The sequence below is a fragment of the Hypomesus nipponensis genome, chromosome 6 (genome assembly GCF_054491055.1).
Source record: "Hypomesus nipponensis isolate SF chromosome 6, ASM5449105v1, whole genome shotgun sequence".
NCBI lineage: Eukaryota > Metazoa > Chordata > Actinopteri > Osmeriformes > Osmeridae > Hypomesus > Hypomesus nipponensis.
This window is the reverse complement of record NC_140366.1, coordinates 4309236-4328399: the sequence shown is the minus strand read 5'-3', so window position 1 is coordinate 4328399 and position 19164 is coordinate 4309236. Positions and strand designations below refer to the sequence as shown.

Here is a 19164-nt window from a genome sequence, read left to right as displayed (position 1 = left end):
TATTTTTTAAATTATTATTTTATAAAACCAATAAATGTTCAGTTGATCGGCCAAATGCGAGGTGAAATCAGTTTCATATTCGAGATTCAACAGACATTCATTTTTGTACCTCCGTTCAGGCTCCCCATCATATTTAGGGACCTGGGTAAAAGAGTTGACACTCCGAATGTTTCTTCAATATCTTTGTCAAAATCAACCATACAAACTCCAAACTTGTTGCACATTCTTCTACTACTGACTGACCAATTTGTCCAACCTTTGGTTTGGTGATTAAGTTGATTATTGATTAACCCATAGCCAATAAATCAATAAAAACACACATTTTCGAGTATTTCATCAATATCTATGTCAAAATTGACCACATAAACTTCAAACTTGTTTCACATTCTTGTACTATTATCTGAACAACTTGTCCAACCTTTGGTTTGGTGATAAAGATGATTATTGAATAACCCATAGCCAATAAATCAATACAAATACCAATATTTCAGTGTTTCCTCAATATCTTTGTCAAAAATGAACATAGAAACTTCAAACTTGTTGCACAGTCTTCTACTACTATCTGAACAAGTTGTCCAACCTTTGGTTTGGTGATGAAGTTGATTATTGATGAACCCATAGCCAATAAATCAATAAAAACACACATTTTCCAGTATTTCATCAATATCTTTGTCAAAATTGACCACATAAACTTCAAACTTGTTTCACATTCTTGTACTACTATCTGAACAATTTGTCCAACCTTTGGTTTGGTGATAAAGATGATTATTGATTAACCCATAGCCAATAAATCAATAAAAACACCAATATTTACATTTAGTCATTTAGCAGACGCTCTTATCCAGAGCGACTTACTGTAAGTACAGGGACATTTCCCTGAGGCAAGTAGGGTGAAGTGCCTTGCCCAAGGACACAACGTCATTTGGCACGGCTGGAAATCAAACTGCGACTTTCTGAATACTAGCCCGATTCCCTAACCTCTCAGCCATCTGACTCCCACTGTAGAAGGACAAAGCTTGTCAGTTTAGTCGAGTTTCACCTAAGCAATGATACAGCTGTCTATTACTGATTGGGCTTTTAACTTTTCTGTTAGATAGATTTGGGATAAGTAGGAAACGACTACTGGGCAGTCATGTTTTTGTCTTTTGTAATACGGAGATTATATAGATCTGGGGCTTGACCACCAAGCTCGTCTTGTAGAATGTCCTATAAATGTGTCTTTGAAATATTTTATCCTGTTGGGATTTACCCAGTTGTCTATATCTGACCTAGCCTGACGTTGTCATACTCATAATTCTAGTCAGAATATGAGTCTGAAAACTCTCTGTTGGGCTGTGACTACGGGGCGTGTTTCAACCGAACTCGTAAAACAAATGCCTCTTTGCTCAATTGGATAGACCTACAACCAATCAGAGTAACGTAATATGTTGTTTGTTGAAAACAAATTCAACCCAAGGGCTCTTTTGTGACATTGTTGATTACGTTACTGTTGATCATCTGTCCATCATCGTATAAAGCCCGCCATGGCAATTTTATTGGTCCGTCCCGATCCTGGTTTTATGTAGTTGTTCCCAATACGAGACCCTCCAGACCCAACTTCCCGACCACATTTTTTTGTGGGCGGGGAGAAGTTGGGCTGGCAGCCAGGCTATATCTGACCTCTAAGCTGTTGTTAATGCAGTCAGTTTGTGGCCTCTTTGGTCTTTTACGGTATGGCTCTTGTTTTTAGGATACTGAGGTCCCCTGGTATGTGCGACAGAGATATTCTCCTCCCATGCATTTGCTAAAGAGTTTTTTACATAGTTTGCCCATTTGCATCCAGAGTTAGTGAGACGTTAGATTACCCTCTAGCAATAGCCTGGAGCTGTTTACATGCATGCAAACATGGTTGTAACACTTTAAAATCTGTTAACACATTTCTTGTAAATTCGAGAGGCCCATAGGAGGAATAAGTTATATGAAACAAACTCAATTTGCTTATATGGCTGCCTGCAATGAATAATTAAGAATCATTGTGCAACACAAAAAGAGATGTTACAGTATATAACACATGAAACTTTGGCAGTAGATTGATCAGCAACTTGATCCATCATGACAGTCTCAATCTATCATGGTCCATTTTCTTAATAAGATGTCTATCCATTTATCAGGTGAATTGATATACCATTCAGACAACAGAAGGCTGTCAAGAGTGCAACACAACAAGCTGTGGGAAGGAGAGATGTGGGTCAGGTAGGTGACAGAAGACTAAACGGTCAGACACCTTTAGAGCTGTACAGCAATTGGTGTAAATGCATTTGTACAAATACATGTGTGGGTGGTTAATTGTATGGAGCTAGAAAGCTGACAAACGCATCTGAATTTGAATATGAAAGATCTGAAATATTTGTGTGTCGAATTTCATAAAACTGAAATATTTTGCTGTTGAATATATATTATCTGAATTATTTGTATGCCGAATTTAATAAAACTGAATTATTTTGATCCAAAAATACAAATTCAGATTGCAGGAATTCAGATTCTTGAAATTCAGATTGCGGAAATTTTGGTCAGATTTTGTCTGAACTACGCCAAAGGTGAAACAGCTGCTTTTTTTTTTCCTGCTTTCACAGGAAAAAGTAGACGATTTCAGAACTACCGAACTTTACCTCAGAACAAACTGAGTTGCTAGTTGGAGCCTGAGCTGCCAACTCTCCCGTTTCCCGGGTTTCTCCCGTTTTCTGATCCATCTCCCGCCGCCCTCCCGTTTTGTCATTTCTCCCGGTAATCTCCCGTATTTCAGGATGTCCAAACTTATTTTATTTATAATCAAATCAAAATGTGTGTCCAATGTTCTAAAGTTGCCAGATCATGTATGAAACGCAATCATGAGAGGCAACGTAATCATGATAGGCAACGCGAGCGTCAGCCAATCAAATGCCTTTCGTGCAAATACGACAGCACAGGCTGTAGCCAATCAGATCACGTTTATGGTCACTTCTCAATAGCGCGAAGCTCAAAAAAAAAAAAGATGGCGGACCAAAACTCCGTAGATGGTCGTATTTGTACCCAAAAGTTGTTTGTTTGACTTTTCTTTGATTATATTTTTTGAAAGTTACCGAGAAATAGACACTGTACAATGTAAAAACCCAATTATTGTAACTGAAAAGTACGTCTGAGTGGATTTGCGAAGTGTCTATGCCCCCTACCATTCACTTTGAATGGGAATCCGTCAGCCTTGACCGATCAACGCATTCTGTGTACAATAAACACAATACAATAAACCATTTTCAACCAATTTGTCAATCTGACAACCTACATTCTATTGCGCAGTTGATCTTTCTGCGCAAGCTATTGCCGCGAAAAGTTGATATTTCAGTTGATATTTTCAAAGTGACGGAAAAATGGCAGAAGCAGGTGTACCAGCGAAGAAAGTTAAATATATGTGTACATTTAAGTCGTGTTGGACAAAAGAGTTTGAAGGCATATCAAATAGTCACCTGAATAATAGTCATGCTTTTTGTAAAGCCTGTCGTGTTAATTTTAACATAGGGCACGGCGGTATGAATGACGTCTGTCAACATTTAAAGTCTCAGAAACATGTCCGTGCTGCCGAGGCACAAAAGGGCACTCAGGCAATCTCGGGTTTTATCAACAAGGGACAGATCGAACAAGATCAAGTGCTCCAGGCTGAACTCAAAATGGCAATGTTGGTTGCCAAAAACAACCTCTCATTTTCATTTTGTGACGAATATTCAACCACTGTGGCAACGATGTTCCCGGACTCCGCAATTGCCAAAAAGTATTCGTCCGGGAGAACGAAGACCACCCAACTTCTTAAAGGTAAGTTATCATTTTTTTCCTCACAATTTCCATAAAACGGTGGTGTATTCCTTTATTGGTTCAGTGGCATACCGTAGTTACGACGGGCCCTAGTCAGTGGCATAAGGCAGTGGTTCCCAAACATTTTACAGTCCCGTCTCCTTCTTTTCATGTTTATAACCGCCGCTGCCACGCCCCCTCGCCCCGCGCACATATTTCGCCTTCAGACTATTTAGATTGACGTAGAGATATGTCTAATGCCCACAACTACGGGCCCCCAATACCCACGGGCCCAGGTGCAACCGCACCTGCTGCACCCCCTATAGATTACGCCCCTGTTTGGTTGCAGATAGTCCCAAAGCACCTGCATAATTAAAACAAAACATTAGTAGTAGTATTTGAAAGTCACTGTTACTTATTTCTTTTTTTAGGTGCCATTGCCCCAGAGCTCAATGATGAGGTGACAGCCACCTGCCAGACCCAGCCATTTGGTCTGCTATGTGATGAGTCCACCACACTTCAAAAAGAAAAGGAACTTGTCATTTTGGCTCGCCAATATGACGAGATAAGTCTTGAGGTTGTCACCAAATTTATTGATATGCCAGTCTGCAACGTGGGAACAGCAGACAGCGTTTTTGAGAAGCTGGCAACCTCTTTGACGTAAGTTTATTGGCGATTTAGATTTATATAACATCAGAGTAATCTTTATTGTCACTGAACAAGTTAAAAGTTCAGCAAGGGAATGATGTGGAATGCACTTAAGGCTCAGTTCAATTTCTTTGTATCCTATGTTTTCAACAAATGCACTTGTCTAATGACAGAACCAGAGGAATTCCATGGGATAACCTGGTGGCCTTCAACTCAGACAACTGCAATGTTATGAAAGGAAGGCACAATTCAGTAATCACTAAATTAAAAGCCAAGCAACCTCACATCCAGGATGTGGGCTGTGTATGCCACCTTGCACAACTTGCCACAGGCTGTGGCATCAAGGCCATGAAGGCCCCAGTGGAAAATTTGCTGGTCGGGGTATACTCCCACTTTGACAAAAGGTGAGTTTAAAAGAAAAAAAGGAAGCTTGAGAGAGATTCTTGGTAATTTTACTTGGAGTATTTGATGACCTGGTTTATCTTTACTAGGCTATTTTATCATCACATCTTACTATTGTCCATATTTGTTTATTTGTGTTTCCTGGTATAGTGCAAAGAGAAATGAGCTTTACAAAGAGTTTGTGGAGTTCACAGACACAGACCAACTTAAGCTGCTCAGATACTGCACAACGCGATGGCTGAGCCTCCACACGTGCATTCAAAGAATGTTAAATCAGTGGCCAGCTCTTCAGGCCTACTTCAACAGCTATGAGGATGAGACGAGTGTTAAAGTTAGGGATCTGGCAGACTACCTTAATGATCCTGAGATCAAATTCGATTTCCTGTTTCTGAGTGCTGCTCTCAAGCCATTGGTTACATTCAACACTGCCTTCCAGGTAGGTAGGATGAATGTTGGACATCTAGCATTATATATACACATGAAATAGTTTTTTCACATTACATTTCTAATCCATGTTACCCATTTTTACCAAAAGGGAGAGGGGGTGCTGATACACAAACTACACAATGAAATGACAAGACTGGTGAAGAGGTATTTGGGCTACATTCTCCCGGCAAGATTAATTGCGAATATTCCAGTCAGAGAGGTGTCACTCAGTCAGGAACACCAGCTGAAAAATGAGGATCTCTTCATTGGAGCTGAGGCCAGAGCATTCCTTGAAAAAGAGGAACTGCCCTCGGTTACAATGACGAAAATATATCAGTAAGTTATAGCTTCAGTTATAACGATACCTTGATTCTTCATTTGTATTTTTTTGGGATTCCTGGTTAATATATTGTGTTATCCTGTCACAATTGTGTTTTTAGGACAGTCAGGGCCTTCTACGTTGAAGTCATAAGGAAGATGCTTAAGGCTTTCCCCCTAGATTCTCCACTGCTTAAAGACCTGGACGTGCTGGACCCAGCCTCTCGCCTAGACCTCTCTCCTGAAACAGGTTGACTTTCTTGTTTTATCATTTGCCTACCCTTCAAATGATCATGTTTTTGTAAAAAAAAAAAAATTTCAGACTTTTAAGTCACCTAACTGAGCAAAGATTTTTAATAAGAATTAAGTACATTCAGCATTTTGTAAGTAACCCTACTAATAAGATGTTTGCAAATTTGTTCATACTGTGTAGTGACAAGGCTAGGGTGCTTGTTTCCTCAACTGAGACTTGATCCTGATAAGCTGAGAGAGGAACTGACTGACTACCAGGTTGCAGACAGCAAGGAGTTACCTCAGGAACAGAGAGTGGACAGATTCTGGGGCCTTGTAGGGAAAGATGAGCGCTTCAGTCAGCTGGCTAGGCTGATGAAGGCATTGCTTTGCATTCCACACAGCAATGCCTCCTCAGAGAGGACTTTCAGTATGGTTAAAAAAATTGTTACAGAAAATAGAACCAGCTTGAATAACAGCACTTTGTGTGCTCTCTTATCTTGCAAAATTAACTTCACTAAGCCTGCTTCAAAGTACACCCCATCTAAAAAAACACTTAGGGCAGCCAAGTCAGCCACCTACATTTACAACACTACAAAACAGTAGTTTTAAGACCTGTGCAAGTTACATTAACTGTTTCTTTGATGTTTTTTTTAATGAATTATTTAATTTAATTTGATTATTTATTCTTGAATTGTTTTGTTGTATTAAAAAATGTCATGAATTGATAATAAGTTAGTGCAATAGTTAGTTGTTATAATAATAAATAGGTGATTGTGAATACATACATAATAATAAATAAAATAAATAGTTTTTGTTAATAAACAAAACAGTAGTTTTAAGACTTGTGCAAGTTGCATCAACTGTTCATTGTACATTCATGTTCATGAGAATGATTTTGTTGTATTAAAAAATGTCATGAATTGATAATAAGTTATTGCAATAGTTAGTTGTTATAATAATAAATAAGTGATTGTGAATACATTCATTGTGAATACATACATCATAAAAAAAAAAAAAGTTTTTTGTTAATGAATACAGTTATTGTGTATTTATTTATATACTGAAGACTACATAATACAAACGTTGTCTATAAATAGCTACTTATATGCACAACATCCCTCAAAAAAATGTTTACGCCTCTGCCATCCATGACCCCCACCCCCCACACCGGCCCCGCCCCCCGCCGCCGAAATCTCCCGGATTTTGCTAGTCAAATGTTGGCAGGTATGCCCACCCCCCACACCGGCCCCGCCCCCCGCCGCCGAAATCTCCCGGATTTTGCTAGTCAAATGTTGGCAGGTATGGTAGAAGATACGTCGGCAAGATGTAGTATGGAGATCGTTGGCATTTGATCGAAACTGACTTCCAGACAATGTGTGGACCATGAATCAAATCACACCCGGCCGCACTACAGATATATCCTGTTAGCCATAGATAACTCCTTATATCTATGCTGTTAAATACTATGTCCGATCTCTCAGACAGCAAATATTTCACTATCCATAACTGATTTGAAATGTCACGTAGCAAATTAACATAGCCTGAACCATGACTTTGATAGGAGATGAAAAATATGCGTGAACATCCAAAATTGGCTATTAATATAGTAGCTAGCTAGCGTGACTTGATTCAACCTGGATTTTCTGTGTGGGTATTATAATTAAGAGACACAATTGAAGTTCATGATTTAATATCAGGCTGGATGTTGATTCCATCAAGCTCTTAAAATAACTCCAACACAGAAAAGAGAACAACGTTACGGAACATAAATATAGGCTTTGCCAGTTGTTCCAGGTCTTCCATCGGTCTCTGCTGCCCTCTGTCTCGGCTCACTTGGTAACAGATTTTGGCAGAGGAGAAGACCAGTTTTTACAAGTTTCATCAGCACTTGCTCAATACTCTTCCTCCAACGAGCAACTCTTAGCTTTTGTTCTAAGGTAAAATTCGGTCAGAGAATGTCTAGATTCGGTCGTTCTGAAATCGTCTACTCTTCCCTGTGAAAGCAAGCTCTTTCACCTTTGGCATAGTTCAGACAAAATCGGAATTTCCGCAATTGGAATTTCAGCAATCGGAATTTCCGCAATCTGAATTTCAGCAATCTGAATTTCAAGAATCTGAATACCTGCAATCTGAATTTCAAGTATCTGAATTCCTGCAATCTGAATTTTAAAAATGTGTATTTTTGGATCAAAATAATTCAGTTTTATTAAATTCGGCATACAAATAATTCAGATATTATATATTCGTCGTCGTCGTCGTCATCTACCGCTTGTCCGGGGATCGGGTCGCGGGGGCAACGACCTAAGCAGGGAGGCCCAGGCTTCCCTCTCCCCGGCCACTTCCACCACCTCTTCCTGGGGGACCCCGAGGCGTTCCCAGGCCAGCCGAGTGACATAGTCCCTCCAGCGTGTCCTGGGTCTTCCCCGGGGCCTCTTCCCAGTGGGACGTGCCCGGAACACCTCACCAGGGAGGCGTCCAGGAGGCATTCTAATCAGATGCCCGAGCCACCTCAGCTGGCTCCTCTCGACGCGGAGGAGCAGCGGTTCTACTCTGAGCCCCTCCCGGATGACCGAGCTTCTCACCCTATCTCTAAGGGAGAGCCCGGACACCATGCGGAGAAAGCTCATTTCGGCCGCTTGTATTCGCGATCTCGTTCTTTCGGTCACTACCCATAGTTCGTGACCATAGGTGAGGGTAGGAACGTAGATCGACTGGTAAATGGAGAGCTTCGCCTTTCGACTCAGCTCCTTCTTCACCACGACGGACCGATGCAGAGCCCGCATCACTGCGGACGCCGCACCGATCCGCCTGTCGACCTCGCGCTCCATTCTTCCCTCACTCGTGAACAAAATATATATTATATATTCAACAGCAAAATATTTCAGTTTTATGAAATTCGACACACAAATATTTCAGATCTTTCATATTCAAATTCAGATACTTTTGTCAGCTTTCTAGCTCCATATAATTGTCCATAACCTGATGTTTGACAGCAAAGTTTGCTTCTTTTTAAGTGAATATCTTGGAGACACATTTTAAGCAAATTGTACAGATCATTTTATAATTTTGATGGGACTGATCACTTATTTTTACACAAAACCAGTCTTCATATGCAGTAGCTGTCGAATACAATTGGTTTTACTTGGTGGTATCCTGTTGGACTGTTCCTTGTACCCTTTCCTAGCTGCAAAGATATGTCAATTAGCCATGTGCACTTGTTTTTCTCTTCTGACAAAACTTGGTATAAACGGTATAGAAATGTAGATATTAATCAATCTTACTGGCAGTTCACAACAATTCATGTTGGATGTTTTTATGCTATTACATTTAAATGTGTCTAGTAAAGTGTTGGTCTCAAAGGAGGGCTGTAAATAAGAACCTAGGCTGCATATTTATTAACAGTATTCTCAGTCTGGAACTTATGTTTTGATGGTCATAATTATTATGGATTTGATTACATTAATTTGATCTGATTATCATTTTGTATTTGGTGTAATTTTTAGTCCCTAGGACTGACATGATCAGTCTATCTGTAAAATGTTGTGGGAAGTAATGCACTGGTTCAGGAAAAGATTACTCACGTCCTTAATACTGTCTGATTTGTATTGTACAACAGCCCTCTATACATTTCTACTGTACCCATGGGCTGTTTTTAAACATTGGCCAAGAGGAAGAAATCGCTCTACCACAAAGGAATTGGACAGAGAATGACTAGAGAATAGTTTGAGATAATGGCATGCAGTTGTTTTCTTGGAGGTGTAGTCTACTATATAATTTCACTGCTTTCAGAAAGGTAAGATTTAATCTGCATAATTATTGTCTCGCAATATGATGAAACTCTCTGGCTGAGTCAAACTGCTCCATAGAGCACCTGTTCAAGCTTTTAAACTTTTCTTCTGGGGAAAAGAGAATAGGTAATTGTAACAGCTTCTGCAGACGTTTTCCATTCTCACTTCTGATGACTTACAGTAAGTAAATGTATGTAAAACCAAGATGAGAGGGAAAATGCGGAAAAGGAATCTGGAACTTTAAGCTTTGAAATTTGAAGACGTATTAGACAATACCCAACTGCTCTGAAAGTACCAAGTCAATGAAATGAATTGTTAATATTAGTTCAAGACAAGTTCAGGACAAAATCTATGTATTTATTACACAAATGTGTGGTGCAGGTGTCTGGTACACTGAAGTTGAGTATCACAGAAGACTGGACAATACACACAGGAAATCAAGAGAGTATAAGGTATCACAATATGGGGGGATACAAGATGATTTAACATTGCCTTCGCAGGCACTGAAAAATTACACTATGCTACATAGCTTTTGTTTAGGTCTTTAGATAGGGCTCCTAGAAATGGCCTTGCCACTCCTTCTATTTTCCTCCTTCAAAGTTGCATGGCATTATACACTTTGGTAATATTGTGACCTCTGATTTACCCCAGTGTCACTGGCATTTCCTAGTCGCTTCTTATAAATACCCAACTTATGGCTATGCAGGCATAGTAAAACAATATAATGACAGTTTATCAATGATACAAGATAATATTTTAGATTAGACATAATTGATAGATATTTCAAAACATATTTCTCTCCTGGACATAACCAAGGGTTATGTGCTCATGAGCTTAACATTGCAAGGTATAGATCAAACATTGTTTATTATATTCAGAACATTTCATATAGTATAGAAGTAATAAAGTAATCACTATCTTTAATTGTTGTTAACTGATAAATGGTTTAAGGATAGACCTCTTCAAATTGCACTCCAAAAAACAATGTGATTCAGAATCATCCAACCCCTGGTTTTGTCCACACTGTCAAAAATCTAAAATCTGTCTATAATGTTGCACCACTGTATTCTCTGCAGTTTATTTTCCCACAAGGATAACCAGAAGGGCTCTCCTTATTTATAGACAGTCATTGGTTGAAAATCGATGACCGTTCTCTCAATATAAATGTAGAGAGCGGAAAGGAAGGGTAAGGGATTAGTGTACTGTGTCTTGTTGCCACAATTGTTGGTGTGTAATTTAACACCAATCCATGTAACTGAAAGCAGTCCAGCACTTTAGACTTTTAAATTTGATCTAGGAAGAGGGACCTGTTTTAAAGATTCTTAAAGAGTAATGATTACTGTATGATAGTTATGTACAGTATATTTTTCTTTTTGGCAAGATGGTCTGTCTAAATGTATTTTTGGAGTGTGGGTTTCTGTTGGCTGGAGACTGAATGTGGTCCTGAGTGCTGACCTTGTTTGAGATGCCTCAGGCTAGTTCAACAGAAATCATGAGGCGATGGTCCATAAAGTATCAGTGTTGTTCATGTAAAGCAGACAGTTTGTTTGTGGGTGTCTGTTTATACAGTAGTAGAGACACTGTGTCTGAAATATGTGTCCATGCATTTACATTTGTGCACTTGCATGTGTACTTTCTGTAAGTGTATACACGGTTAGGGAATTGGGCTATTTAATCAGAAGGTTGTCGGTTTGATTTCTGGCCGTGCCATATGATGTGTCCTTGGGCAAGGCACTTCACCCTACTTGGGGGAATGTCCCTGTACTTACTGTAAGTCACTCTGGATAAGAGCGTCTCCTAAATGAAATGTAATGCAATGTAATTTGTGTAATTTGTGTAAGAGAAAGAGGAATACATTGTTCCTGAGCACAATGACAGCCGTTGAAACTCTAGGTTCAGCTGTCATGGAACATAAAATGCTCTCTCTCACTAGCCCTGTGTTAGTGCGACTGGTCACTGCCAAGGGGAGATAGGGCCCCCAGAACAGGAGATGTGTGGGTGGACAGCTTGATGAGCTGTTGCTAACCTCCACCACCCCACCCCCTCCCTCCCTCTGTTATTTCTGTGCCTGCCCAACCACACCACACACCTTGAGGGGACACTGCAAGGGCTGCTGTAAAACGTAAGCCTTGTACTGACTGAATGTCCTACAGCTAAATGTACTTAAGGAAATGTGTCTGGCAGCCAGTTCATCCCACCTCTGTCAGTGAGAAAGTAGTGGTCAATGGCTTTTAATCTAAATCTAAATCCAAGCTATTACTAGCTGACAAGATTGTGTTTTGGACCGTTGCATTTAAATAATGCAACAGATCTAATTAGTTAGATATTAATGATCAAAATTAATTTAATAGAATACATGTAAACAGATGAAAAGTGGACGCACTGTACATGTTACTATGATGAATGACAAAGATGAGGGAGACATAAAGTTCCTTTAGCACTTTACATTTCTCAAAAGTGCATTAACAAAGTATGTAGGCTATAATACTGTAAGCTGTTCAATGTCAGGTGGCTGAGCGGTTAGGGTATTGGTCTAGTAATCAAAAATCGTTGTGTCCTTGGGCAAAGCACTTCACCCTACTTGCCTCGGGGGAATGTCCCTGTACACACTGTAAGTCGCTCTGGATAAGAGCGTCCATGAAGATATAAATGCTGACAGGGTTTTCCTATAGTTCAACTAGCCTATAATACAATTAATTTTAAGCAATTTACAACTTGTTCACTACTTAGATAACGATATGTATAGATTATATGCATACATGGATCAGATGCATATAACCTACAATTTACCTATCTTAAAATATTTAGAAATAATAAGCTAAGCCATACTAGTGCTGTTTGTCTTTTTAAATCCTAATGGATGCTTTCTTTTTGCAGTATGAATCTTCAAACTTACAAGTTGCGCTGTGACAAAAATACATATTAGTACTACTAGTATAGTTAAACTAGCTTATAATACAATTCATTTTAAGCAATTTACAACTTATTCACTAGGCTATTTATTGTATATACATTAGATACTTAACGATATGTATGGATTAGATACATACAATCTACCTATGTTCTAATATTCCGAAATAATAGGCATTTTGGATGCTTTCTTTTTGCAGTATGAATCTTCAAACTGACAAGTCGTGCTGCGACAAAAATAGATTCAATGGTATGAACTATCAAAGCTTGTGCACAGGCTGGGCGTTTGCGCCCTAACAATTTTGGTCGAGTCATTCAGTAGGGGTATAGAGGTGTCACTGTGAGAAGAGCCGATGGCAAAGTCCCACACCGCGGACGCAGCGCGGACAGGCCTGCGCAGCTTTCGGGACCCAGTATTCTCTGCACCCTCCTTGGAGCGCAAAGCCATAAGCTCGATTTCGTGCTTGGCAGCGGTCTCCAGCACCCTTTGCTTATTGTAAAATATGACAAAGTTATTGATGATGGGATGTATGGGCAGCGCAATGGCAATAACCCCACAGAGAAAGCTCACGGCGGCGTTACACCGACCAAGGGTGGTTTTGGGGTAGATGTCTCCATAGCCAACCGTTGTCATGGTAATGACAGCCCACCAGAAGGACTGTGGGATGCTTGTGAACATTGTTTCCGGATGGCTCTGTTCGAGTGTGTAGCCCAGCGCAGAGAAAAGGAAAACTCCCACACCCATGTACATGAGAAGTAGTCCTAGCTCTTTAAAACTACTCTTCAGTGCAGAGGTGAGAGTTTGTAGCCCTGCGGAATGGCGCGCCAGCTTGAAGATACGTGCAATACGCATAATGCGCAGCGCCTGAACTGCCTGTTGCACGTTAACCAGCTCCATCATCGTCGTGCCCAAGGAGGTCAATGTCAGTACTACATAGAAAGGCATAATGGCCATAAAGTCTATTATATTCATGAAAGACAGGACGAATTTCACCTTATTTGCAGAGGATATTAGACGTAAAACATACTCAACAGTAAACCAACCGATGCAAACCGTCTCAATGGTTTCCAAGGTTGGGTGCTCAATGTGATTTCCTTCGGCGCCCTCCACCTGCAGGTCAGGTATGGTGCCCACACACATCACGACGGAGGATATAAGAATAAAGAGGAAAGAGATGATGGCGATAATGCGCGCTGGCATAGAGGACTCTGGCTTCTCCATAAGTCTCCAGAGGAACATTTGAAACCGCTGCCAGTCTCTGGAGGATAGATCCTCTTCCTGGTCAACCAGAATCGTTTTAACTTTTTCGGCTATCTCTGCGAGCTCATCTTCCACTTCATTCAGGTTGCTTGTACAGCACTCGTCCAAGAAATCTGGGTCGATTTTCCAGAACTCCATCTCCTTCATGAAACAAATTGGACATATGCCTCGTTTAATGTGTATCTCGCCGTAGTAATACAACTCAATTATACACTTAAAGGCATCTGGGTCCCTATCAAAATAAAACTCCCCCTTTCCAGGGTCATAATCGTCACAAAATGAGAAGAAATCCTCCGTACTACCAATGGAGCACTTCACCAATTCTGCCAGTCGCGTCTCCGGGAAGCGGTTCAGTACGTCTCCATACAACACCTGCTTAACTCCGCCGATATTTACGATAATTTCAGCCTTCTCGCTGGCTTCCGAGCCATTGCAATAAGCATTCCGACTCCTATGTCCCCACATACCGATCCTCGTATTGTCAGAAAAACTAAATACAATTCAAGACACGGTCACTAAAACAAGTCAATTTAAAATGAAAATACGCATGTACAAAATCTAAAGTCGACAATGTAAAGTTTTGGAATCTGCTTAAGGAAAAGAACCCCGAATGTGATTGTTCCAATAAAATGCCCTAGTTTCATTTAATAATTGGTTGCGGAAGCACTAGTCCGCAGCACGAGCATATTGTTTGCTTAAAGATGTCAATGGTTGGTGAAAGTTAATGCTACAGGAGTGCGCGCACAGTTGCAGAGAGCGCGTCATGTAAAATCGTAAAGCAAGGGGTCGATGAGAATGAGTGGAGGCGGAGCGAGGACGTGTGAGGAGAGCTGTTGGTCTATTAAATTATGTTTATGTAAATTAATATGGCAGGCGGAAAGGGACAATTTAGGGTTACCAGCTATGAGGGGGATGCAACCGTTGCTACGCGCACACCCATACAGCATACAATGTAGATAAGCTTTGCCCACAATGTCCCTGTGGTCTTTTTAGGGTTCCTTCGGTAGGAGGAAACCTTTAGTTTTTATTTGTATTTAGGGCTCCTCCGTAAGGAGGAAACCTATTGTTTTCGTTAGTTTTAGGGTTCCTCCTCAGGAGGAAACCTATTGTTTTCGTTAGTTTTATTATTATTATTATTATTCCTCTTCTCCTTGCGCCACAATAACTCAACATGATATTGGTAAATAATTTTCTAATTTGGCACAGTGATACTACATCTGAGTGGGTACCCCCACACCAACTATGCGCTACATCAGACTATAGGGGGCGCCACAGGAAACGCCCAAAAGTCCGATTTTCAAAGTGATAGCATTTCCACCCCATTGCTCAAATTCTTCTGAAACTTGGTGTGCATGCCTTATTTCTCATGGCAAACAAAAAAGCCTCAAGGACCCATAAGGTCCGCCTGATCTATTTTCCTGTACAGTGATAATTTGGGAAAACCTTCAAAATACCTATTCTCTTGAACCAAAGGTCTAATTTACTTGAGATTTTGTACCATTTACGTATTTAAAAAATGTTACTTATAGCAATTGAATAAAATACAAAATGGCTGAAAGGGGTGTATTTATGTAAATGTACACATTGCCTCAATATGCTTGTGTCACTAAATCAAATGTCATTTTGAATGATGGGGTCTCAAACCTAATAGGCTTTAAGGTGACACGCCCCTGAAGTACCATAAACAATTTCACCTTGATATGTCAAAATATGACTGAATTACAGCTGTTTGAACTTGGACCAAATCAGACAATGCTTGCCATTGGAAAAACAGCTTTTTTATTATCCAGTTACTGAACTTTGTGTATTCCATGCCTGGGAATGGCTCAATTGACTGATACGTTGTTCTGGTAAGCAAAGGGTTGTAGGGTAGATACTTGTAGTCTCCGCATGGTAGAGATAACGCTAATGGTTATCTCTAATGAAGTAAATTGATTGTTCAGGTGGATCCCTTGTCTGTTGCACAAATTCATTTCAGTAAACTAAGCCAGGACACATCCCGACTGATGCTCGGCATGATTTGAAATTCCCTTCCATGACAAGTTATTGCACTCCAAACAACCTTTTTTTTTTTTTTACTATAAGTAAGTTATTCTTTACAGCAGCAACCCAGTCATCCCGTTGTCCCATTTTTATACAAAATGTACAAGTAGTTTCAACTTTGGCTGAATCTAACAACGCTTACCACAGGAGAAACAGCTTAATTTTAATACAGTTACTGAACATGCCACTATTCAACACTGAGAATAGCTCAATGGGCTGGGATGGTGACCTGTAAAGTATATGGTGGTAGGTTGGAATCCAGCCATAATCTTTTGGCCTGTCATCATTTTGATTATCTGTTTAGTTAAACAGGATGATATCATTCTGAAATACCATGCACAATTTCATGCAATTTCACCTTGAAATGTCAACCGTTTCTCAACCTTTGTCCCAAAGCTGACCAAAGCTAATACTCTGCCCTGTCTATTCATACAATCTCAACAGTTGGTGTGTAGCAGAGAGGATAGAGATTGACTTGTAGCTTTATGCTCATGAGTTCAAATCCCCATTCAGCCTGTTGTTGGCCAAACATTTACATTTATTCATTTAGCAGACGCTTTTATCCAAAGCGACTTCCAAGAGAGAGCTTTACAAAGTGCATAGGTCACTGATAACAACAAGACAGCCCCAAAGCATTGCGGGTAGCCAAAACAAGAAGCAGACATTGTGAACAACCAAAAAATAAGTGCCAAAGGGAAGAACCATAAGAGCATGTAGTTAAGCAAGTTACAATTTAAACAACATGAATCTCTAAGTGCAAGTGTACCTGTAGAAAAAACAGCAGCAGTAAAAATAAAAATAAGATTAACTAAAATAGAATATTTTGCAGCGAATACAACAGTTTAAATCAGTTTCCACTAACCAAGAAGAGCAACAAGTCTCTAAGCAAGAGTCATTGTGATCCTTGAGGAAACTAGCATCGGGTCCAGCAAACCATTCCTAAGTACTGCTGTACTCCCGGAATAAGTGTGTCTTGAGCCTTCTCTTGAAGGTGGAGAGACAGTCTGTGTCTCTGATGGAGGTGGGGAGTTGATTCCACCACTGGGGGACCAGGCAGGAGAAGAGCTTGTGTTGGGACAGGGCGGTCTTGAGCGGTGGGACCACCAAGCAGTTGTCTGAAGAAGACCGTAGGTGGCGGGTGGGGGTGTAAGGCTGCAGGAGAGACTTGATGTAGCCGGGTGCAGTCCCGTTCACTCCTCGGAAGGTCAGTACCAGGGTCTTGAATCGGATGCGGGCCATGATGGGTAGCCAGTGGAGGGAGATGAGGAGCAGAGTAACGTGGGAGCGTCTGGGTAGGTTGTAGACCAGGCGTGCCACTGCGTTCTGAATCCTCTGAAGAGGGCGGGTTGCGCATGCTGGGAGACCGGCGAGCAGCGAGTTGCAGTATTCCAACTTGGAGAGGACAAGTGCTTGGACAAGCAGCTGGGTGGAGTGCTCAGACAGGTATCTCCTGATCTTCCGGATGTTGTAGAGGGTGAATCTACAAGACCGGGAGACTGCAGCAATGTGGGCCGTGAGGGAAAGCTCATCATCCATGGCAACCCCAAGGTTCCTGGCAGAGGATGAGGGGGTCACCGTCGCAGATCCCAGGGTGATTGAGAGATCGTGGAAGATGGAGGGTTTGGCCGGGATGATGTGGAGTTCTGTTTTGGTTAAGTTCAGCTGGAGGTGGTGCTTGGTCATCCAGGCGGAGATGTCTGCGAGGCAGGCCTCAATCCTAGCTGAGATCCCCGGATCGGTCGGGGGGAACGACAGGTACAGCTGCGTGTCGTCAGCATAGCAGTGGTAGGAGAAGCCATGGGAGGTGATGATTGGTCCTAGTGAGGTGGTGTACAGAGAGTAGAGGAGGGGTCCTAAGACGGAGCCCTGTGGGACACCAGTGGAGAGCTGGCGAAGGTCTGACAGTTTGCCTCCCCAGGAGACCTGGTAGGATCTTCCCGACAGGTAGGATGAGATCCACTGGAATGCAGTGCCAGTGATGCCCATCTCAGAAAGTCTGTAGAGCCGGATCTGGTGGTTAACCGTATGAAACGCTGCAGAAAGGTCCAGCAGAATGATGACGGATGACCTTGAAGCCGCTCTGGCAGACTGGAGGGCAGTGGTGACTGAAAGGAGGGCAGTCTCTGTAGAGTGGCCGGTCTTGAAGCCCGATTGGTTGGGGTCAAGCAGGTTGTTCTGAGAGAGAAAGTTAGACATTTGGTGAGATACAGCACATTCAATTGTTTTAGAGAAGAAGGGTAACAGTAATACCGGTCTGTAGTTCTGGAGGACGGCAGGGTTAAGGGAGGGTTTTTTGAGTAGAGGGTTAACTCAGGCCTGTTTGAAGGCAGAGGGGAAGGTGCCAGAGGTAAAAGAGGAGTTTAGGACATGGAGAAGAAAAGTTATGATGAAGGGGGAGATGGTTTGAAAGAGAAGGGAAGGGATAGGATCAAGGGGACAGGAGGTGGGGCGATGAGAGAGAATGAGGTCAGAGAGCTCTGCCTCGGACAGGGGAGAGAAAGAGTTTAGACATTTAGTTGGGTCAGTCATGGAGGGTGAGGGGGTAGGAAAGGTGGGTTTAGGGAACCGACTGCTAATGTCGGCGATTTTCTTCTCAAAGAAGGAGGAGAAGTCGTCTACTGTCAGGGTGGAAGTAGGGGGTGGGGGAGGTGTGTTAAGAAGGGTGGAGAAGGTAGAGAAAAGTTTGTGGGGGTTTGAAGCAGAGTTAATTTCGTTAAGAAAGTAGAGGGTTTTAGCACCAGTTATGCGAGAAGAGAAAGATTTAAGGAGGGAGTGATACTTATCAAGGTAAAGACCGTCTTTGGACTTGCGCCATCTCCTCTCAGCTGCTCGAAGGGTGGACCGTTCTTCAAGAATAACATCTGTGAGCCACGGGCAGGAGGGAGAAAATCGTCTAGGCCTGGTTGACGGGACAGAGAGAGTCAAGTGATGCAGTTAAAGTGGTTAACAGGGTGTCAGTGGCAGTGGTAGTGGGGTGGGACGACAACTTGTCAATGGGAGGGAGGATGTTACAATAGAGGAGAAATGGGAGGGGGATAGGGAGCGGAGGTTGCGTCCGAAAGTTACGAGGGGAGGGGAGGTAGGAGGAGTTGGAGGGAGAGAGACAGAATTGGATAAAGTAGTGATCAGAAATATGCAGTGGGGTTACAGAGGTTAAGTCAGTGATACAGTTACGTGTCAGGATGAGGTCTAGCTGTTTGCCTGCCTTGTGGGTCGCCGGTGTGCTCAGCAGCACCAGATCGAAGGAAGTCAGGAGAGACAAGAAGTCGACAGCCTGCGTTCCTTGGAGGTGGATGTTGAAGTCCCCAAGGACTATCAGCGTGGTTCCATTAT

The 19164-nt window shown here is 41.7% G+C and overlaps 2 protein-coding genes across 2 annotated transcripts; one reads left to right on the top strand and one right to left on the bottom strand.

The window, feature by feature from the left end:
- The first annotated feature begins 2729 nt into the window (after positions 1-2729).
- Positions 2730-6858, top strand: LOC146286460 (uncharacterized). The gene is made up of 7 exons (XM_084700326.1): positions 2730-3822; positions 4233-4461; positions 4623-4853; positions 5002-5287; positions 5387-5613; positions 5718-5845; positions 6029-6858. The coding sequence occupies exons 1-7, from the start codon at positions 3384-3386 to the stop codon at positions 6430-6432; spliced, it is 1944 nt and encodes a 647-aa protein (XP_084556452.1). The 5' UTR covers positions 2730-3383; the 3' UTR covers positions 6433-6858.
- A 5913-nt stretch (positions 6859-12771) lies between these two features.
- Positions 12772-14253, bottom strand: LOC146286459 (voltage-gated potassium channel regulatory subunit KCNF1-like). The gene has a single exon (XM_084700210.1). The coding sequence runs from the start codon at positions 14251-14253 to the stop codon at positions 12772-12774; it is 1482 nt and encodes a 493-aa protein (XP_084556336.1).
- Between the last annotated feature and the right edge of the window lie 4911 nt (positions 14254-19164).